The 7,087-nt window shown below is 40.6% G+C and overlaps 1 protein-coding gene across 1 annotated transcript; it reads left to right on the forward strand.

Annotated features, from left to right (window-relative positions):
• Positions 1-1,489: 1,489 nt before the first annotated feature.
• Positions 1,490-6,696, forward strand: dusp5 (dual specificity phosphatase 5). Its single transcript, XM_089006761.1, has 4 exons — positions 1,490-2,007; positions 2,720-2,853; positions 3,880-4,099; positions 5,905-6,696. Exons 1-4 carry the CDS (start codon positions 1,644-1,646, stop codon positions 6,309-6,311), a joined length of 1,125 nt encoding a protein of 374 aa, XP_088862887.1. The 5' UTR covers positions 1,490-1,643; the 3' UTR covers positions 6,312-6,696.
• The last annotated feature ends 391 nt before the right edge of the window (positions 6,697-7,087 follow it).

Below are 7,087 nucleotides of genomic sequence, written 5' to 3' on the forward strand. Positions count from 1 at the left end.
ATTTCCGAGAATCGAAACTGAAGGGCATCTTAACCACAGCTCGACGATGGAGAATAGCCATGGAAATGCTGCCCCCTCCTCGAAGAGATAAAGCATTGAATACATATGAGATTTTTTTTCCCAGGCCTCATTTATAACGCGCACCCAAACGTTGAGTTCATTTTTTTAGGTAGAAAATGTTGCGCGTTATACTCGAATAAATACGGTACTACTGATATCTTATTAGAATTTACAAGTTTGTTCAAGTTACTGTAAAAAAGGTAACAAAAAAGTTCATGCTAAATCTCAATGTTATTAATTTTAATGATAATTAATTGTATTTTATTTATTATTGTATTTCTGCTTGTCTGTGACTGTAAAGTGTCATTGAGCGCTTTCAAAGGCGCTTGAAATAAAATGTATTATTACTATTATTATTATTATTATTATTATTATTATTATTATTATTATTATTATTTAACCGGATAATGTGGAATTTTGGCACAGATTTTAGCTGGATCATGGAAGCTGAAACAGACATTTGCTTTCACGGACCCAATAAGACAATGTGGCGGGCAAGATCTGGGCCCCGGGCCTTGAATTTGACAACCGTGCCATAAAATGTTTCGAGACAAACAAACACACAGCATCCATACATGACCCTGAAACATAGGAAAGACCTGAGCCCAGGGATTGATTGCATGTCATGTGAGTGCACGCAGTGTGTCATTTAAACCTGTAAATTCTCTTGACAGCTTAGGCTTACATGCCAAAGGATATAAGGCAGGTTCATTCGGCTATACATGGGCCTGAGCGGAAGTCCGTGTTTGCCTCTGTCAGCGACTTGTCCAGCAGCTGAGCGCTCTGTGAAGTCTCCTAATAGCACAGTATGATTGATTAGGAAGAAAAAAAGGTAAGAAAAACACCACACACTGCCCTCATTGTGATGCAGTACAGATCTCCGGACACAACGATTATCATGCTTCCGCAATACAATTTTAATTCAGTTAAAGGCTTTGAAACGTCTTGATCAAGGAGGGTGGTGGTAGGGGGCGGGGGGCAAGAATTATGGAGGGCACTGTACATGTGGAAAAACACACAGAAACAACTATCGTGGAAAAGGATATTTAAAAACACATACTTTAATTTGCACTTTTTTAAATATTGTGCAGCCTAAATGTCACGTCCTCATGTGCTGCATCTTGTGCAATGAAGGTGACACCAACATCAGGAAACAAATTACTCGTTCCCAAAGTCTATGGTTACGAGTGGAATTCAATAGTTCTTCAAACATTGTTTTGATGAGTTAATATCACGGCAATGCTTCTCGAAAAGAGATTCGGACTGGAAGCTGGTGAGAATAGGATGTGAGATGAGTAAGAGTTAATCAATGTCTGTACACGTCACATCGAGGGCGGGACTGCGAAGCTGTCGTCATGAACGGGGGTGGGTCTTGGTTTGCGACCACGCCTTATCGCTGTCCATATATGGCTCGTGACGTCACGCACACCGAAGTCCCATTCAGTAGAAAAAGACTAAGACGGAATCCCCTTGGAGGCAATGTAGGCACTGAGGCGCGCTGGGCTCATCGTTTGCCCACAGCCACTGTCATTCAGGAATCCACACGCATTCTTTCGGCAATAATAACCAAAAAATAAATAAAAATGAAGGTGTCCAGCATCGACTGCCGCCACTTGCGGAGGATCGTCAAGAAGGAGCGCAGGAGCTGCCTTATCGTGGACTGTCGACCTTATTTGTCATTTACAAACTCCAGCATCAAAGGCGCCGTCAACGTCAATCTCAACTCCGTGGTAGTCCGGAGATCGCGGGGAGGACCGGTACCTCTACAGTTTGTCATCCCGGACGAGAGAGCCCTGTTACGGCTCCGGGAGGGGAGCATCTCGGCAGTGGTGGTTCTGGATGACCGGACGTCCCACTGGCAGAAACTGAAGAAAGACAGCGTAGCACAAATAGTAATAAATACCTTGACGCATGTGGCCAGCGGGGCCAACATCTGCTTCTTAAAAGGTAACAAACATTTTTAAATGTCAAATAAATAAATAAGAGGTGGGGTGGGCAGTAAAGATAGTTTGCTTTGTCGTGACAATTACATAGGCGCAGATGAGGAAATCGACGATCGATGCCATTTTCCACACATGATAAGTCATCGCTTGAATATGACTCAGTTTCCTCTCAACAAAACAGTGAAACAATTTCATATAAACACAAAACAATTGTAGTTGTGTGACGTGTTAAAACGAATTGTGTAGGTACGTTTGATGTCATTTGTGACCTCCAAAATCAATTATTCTGTTTCTATTAATTTGTAGTCAACTATCCATCCTGTAAAACTCCTTGTATGCTATGTTTGCGTTGTACGAATACGACATAAATGTGCGTCAGAGGATCCGATGAGTCAGTGCTGACAAATAGGAACGAATTGAAACAGACTCCTTAGCAAGAAACAAATAAGGGCAAAACAATTTACAATGGAATCTCAATGAATGGCCGGGTTTGTGATCACACGTTAAAGCACCTCAATTTCCGTCTGTCGCCTTTACATCCTGTGGAAGTGAAAAGGATTAGCGGACTCCAGTAATTAATGGGGCTCTTATAATCAGTTTATAATCCGGTGCTAAAGCTGTTTCATAAACTCTGCGGTTTCACAAGGTGTGTATTCGTGTGTTGATGATTGTAAACAGGTCTTCATGCACCTTCTCTCTACGATCCATTCTCATAGGAGGATATGAAAACTTCCACTCGCAATACCCTGAACTTTGCACTGAAGTGACAAGCATCGAGCAGAGCGGAATTGAAAGCGAGAAAAAAACCAGCAGTGAGAACTTTGGTCAACACAAACCAGATTATGAGCAGGTGAGGGCAACACATAATCATCCAAAACACACATTTTTTTTCCTATCATGGCATCCAACGGAGCATAGTATAACACACGAGTGTTTTATATTTGGCACATTTTACATATATGTACCCAATAGCACTGCATACTGTGTGACCTTATGGGGCCCAGAAAAGGAGCAGGCCAGATCGGAGAAAAAAAACTTTCATCCATGACCTTTCTTCAGTGTACCTACATTTTAAAATAACACGAAGCACTTTATTTTTTTTAATAATTACTTTTAATGTGTATTGTAATTTGCTGGCAACATCCACTTGCCTCAAGTCAGCTTTAGGCAACGTAATGACAGCAACCACTACAGAACATGGTTGAATGTATGTAATGTTTTTTTTTTTAATTGAATAATATTTTATTTGAATATTTTTAAGTAGCCGAACCATTGCTTAGCTATTTCGAACTGGGCGGATGAAAAAAAACAACAACAATGTACTGCTCCCTCTGGTGACAAATGTTTTTTTTATGTAGCTTTTCAATTTACTGGAATTTTTCTGAAGAAAAAAATTCAAAGGCCATGTTACGTTTTTTTTTCCCCCAAAGTTTTGTATGGCACTGATTTCATGAAGCATCTGTCTGAATTGGGGTATACCGTGTCGCTATGGGAAAATGCAGTTGCTAAAACAGACTTCATGGCATTGCCCTGTGACAATTTCTGAAGTCTCGTTGTTGTTTTTTTTTTAATGGCACACTGATTTAAGTTCATGCAAATGTGGTCTTGCGACTACGCTGTTATAGCTTCTGCCATCCCCACCCGAAATCCCATTCTAAAAAGTCTTATCAGGATTCCAATCAGGGTACTCTAATAACCCCTCCTGAACTGGCAAATATACTCTGTGTTTCCCATGTACACATCTTTTTCACTAACTTCCTTCTTTGACGTTTAAATGTGGTCGTCTCATAGGGACCAACATCACACCTCGTTGCGTATTGGGCCCACTTATCTTGACTCACATCTGCTTTCTCCCCCAACCATTTCTCACTTTCAGGGTAAGCCTGTAGAGATCCTTCCTTTCCTATACCTCGGTAGTGCCTACCACGCCTCCAGGCAGGACTATCTCACTGATCTTCACATCACTGCCTTGCTCAACGTGTCACGCAGAGACATGCAGCCCACCAAGGACCACTACAATTACAAATGGATCCCGGTGGAAGACAACCACATGGCTGACATCAGCTCCCACTTCCAAGAGGCAATAGAATTTATAGGTGAGTTAAACCTATCAAACTGGGGTCCGAACAGTTTTATGCGGCTTTCATCTGAAGGTTGATTTCTGAATCATAATTCCACATCACGTTTATTTTTCATCTGACTCCATTCTAAAAATAGAATGCTCAGCCAGACTATGTGGTAAGGGAGGTAGATATACGCAACCATCCCAAGGATAGATCTTTGCCCAAGAATAACACCACCTTCAGCGTCCGTATATTTATAGTTGTAGATTACACGCACAGTTTTAGAAATATTGTGTCTGAATTAGGCGATGCTTCGATGCATAGGCGTTTATTTTTAAATGGCGTCTTTGCGAACCTCAAGTAAACCCCCGCTGTACTTGTAGGCTACCATTCACAAATAGAGGACTATAACCTCAGTGGTAATCAGTTTAGCTTGATCGCCTGCCCTCAAACCTCCGCCAACGCATCCAACCAGTCACTTCCATTCAGGATTTTCTCAGTAGTTGACACCCTCCTGGTTCTGAGCTTAAAAAAAGCCGTTCGGATTGTTGCCATCGCCTCCTAGGTGTAAACACCAGTGGGTGTGGTCATCCAGTCAGTGTGACAAGAGGCTGAGCAGGAAGGGAAGGCTGAATAAGGGGTGACACCTCGACCGCCGGTAGGTGGCTCACAGGTGTGCCTGAGGGCGACACCCTGTGGAAAAAAAAGTGTGTGGGCGAGCGATGGTGGATCACAATAGCAGCAGCAAACGGTGCACATAATTTGTCGTTGGTTATTTATAGACAGCCTAAGCCAGGAGCTACTGGACTGACCAGTATTGGTCAACTGCTATTGTGTATTGTTTGATAATGCAGCCTACATTTAGTCCACATTACATAAGACAGCTAATTGTACCAAGAGTATGTTTAATCTACATTTAGCCTGCAGAAGCTCTAAAATTCATCTACTAAGATCCTGAGTCGTTTCAATTTAGTGAAGTTGATTAACAGTTTACGGAAAAGGTGTCGAACATTTTTACTATTGAGGGTTCATTATATTAAAGGCTCCATGCTGCAATGTATTTATTTTTTTATTTACATTTAAAACAATATTTCATTTCTTATCAAGTTTGTGGGATAGTATGTTTTTGAAATAAGCCAGGACCCGCTTTCAAACTGTTTTTATTTTTTTTTTTCAGGAAATCACTGATTTTATTTCAATATATTCCATATCTAAATAGCCTTGGCTGTGGTATGGCCATTGTTCTCTTGAATGTGACATTGAAAACATCTTTCCTCTAAATTGTTCGTTGCTTATAGTATGAATGTATAGTAATAAAAAAAATCCATGCAGTTATGTTACAGAAGATCCACAAGTGTGTTCAAATCACACAGAAAAAAAAAAATGAAAATATACAAAAGGTGGTCCATATGTATACTATATAATTAGTGAGTAGGAGTAAATAATAATACATTTCATTTCTAAGCGCCTTTCAAAACTCTCAAGGTCACTTTACAGTCACAGGATCAGTTTTTCTGCGGGTGAGCAGTGGCGGCAACACGCGCCTGAGTTCACTCAACCCGGAATAACTCAAATAGATAGAAAGGTAGCTAGCTAGCTAATAGATAGCTAGTTAGATAGCAAATAGCTAGCTAGGTAGCCAGCTAGGTAGTTAGTTAGATAGTGAATAGATAGCAAATAGCAAACAAATAGTGTGTTTCTTCAATCTTCCTTCGAATGTGGTTTATCATTTTCTAACTGTCCATTACAATGGCAATCTTACGTTTGATATTGAATATAATGTAACCCGTTTGAAGAAAATCGCACATCCACGTCCAATGATTTTGTCCTGTGTCCAGATCACATCAAGCAATCTGGAGGAAAGGTCCTCGTCCACTGTGAAGCAGGCATCTCTCGTTCCCCCACCATCTGCATGGCCTACATCATGAAAACGCAGCAGCTGAGACTGGATGCGGCATTCGATATCATTAAGCAGCGCCGGGCTGTTATCTCGCCCAACTTTAGTTTTATGGGTCAGCTGCTACAATTTGAGTCCGAGGTCCTTTCGACAGCACCCACTCATGCAGCCGCACTTGAACCTATGACTCCCTGTATCCCAGAGTCCGCTTGTTTTTTTGCCAATGACATCACCACCTCCTACAACACCAAAAACTTTGAGCCCTCTGTATTCACCCTTCCTACCTCTTGCCTGAAGTCTCCGGTCCATCATCAGTTCAAGCTGAGCCCAATAACTGCACTGCCTTAAAAAAAAGAAATAAAAAACTGTGACCGCTTGTAGTCTTACTTGAAAATGTATCAAATGTAAAAGCTTCATGTGTATCCTGGTGTTGAAACCAGCGGACCACACTGGAGACCAGCAAGTTGAAATGAATAGTATTAAACATTTCATAGGATGACACTGATGCCGCTGGAGTGGCAACAGCACAGTGGTAAACCTGCAATATACATGCCTTAGGTTGATATTGTGATTTTGATGTTCATTCACAAATACAGTCTGGCATTTGAATCTAATTTATTGAAAAATGCATTCTTTGTGATTTTTTTCCCATCATGTTGATATCATTGTGTTTAATAAAAATTGAAAAATAATGTCATATTGCATCATTGAATAAAGAAACGTGGTAAATATACTCACATTTATAAATTTGTTTAAATACAGATTAAAAAAGATTTAGAGGTGACAATTATGCTCCTTTCAGTAAAAATAACAATAATAGACTGAAATATACCGACATAAAAAAAAAAAACCAAGACGAATGTCAGATTACAATTTTAAACAACATTCAGGGAATTTTCATCATGCTTTTTACGCCACTTGACGTGGTACGGAAGCCATCTGTTTCTTTCTCACCTCTTTGGCGCCCACAAGACAGCCAGCTGTTCTGTACCAATGTGCAAAATGGGGATGCAGTGAAACCACGAAACGTTCATGATCGTAAATTATTCTCACAAACGCAACTATAACACGGTAGACGTGTTATTGCTACTAGATGAACTCATATCTCTTCCATATTTGATGCA

This window comes from Hippocampus bargibanti, linkage group LG10, assembly GCF_051943395.1.
Source record: "Hippocampus bargibanti isolate YZ-2025 linkage group LG10, ASM5194339v1, whole genome shotgun sequence".
NCBI lineage: Eukaryota > Metazoa > Chordata > Actinopteri > Syngnathiformes > Syngnathidae > Hippocampus > Hippocampus bargibanti.

Coding starts and splice junctions, on each gene's coding strand:
- dusp5 (XM_089006761.1), top strand. CDS start 1,644: ATGAAGGTGTCCAGCATCGACTGCCGCCACTTGCGGAGGATCGTCAAG. Junction 2,008..2,719: donor CAACATCTGCTTCTTAAAAG/GTAACAAACATT, acceptor CCATTCTCATAG/GAGGATATGAAAACTTCCAC. Junction 2,854..3,879: donor ACAAACCAGATTATGAGCAG/GTGAGGGCAACA, acceptor TCTCACTTTCAG/GGTAAGCCTGTAGAGATCCT.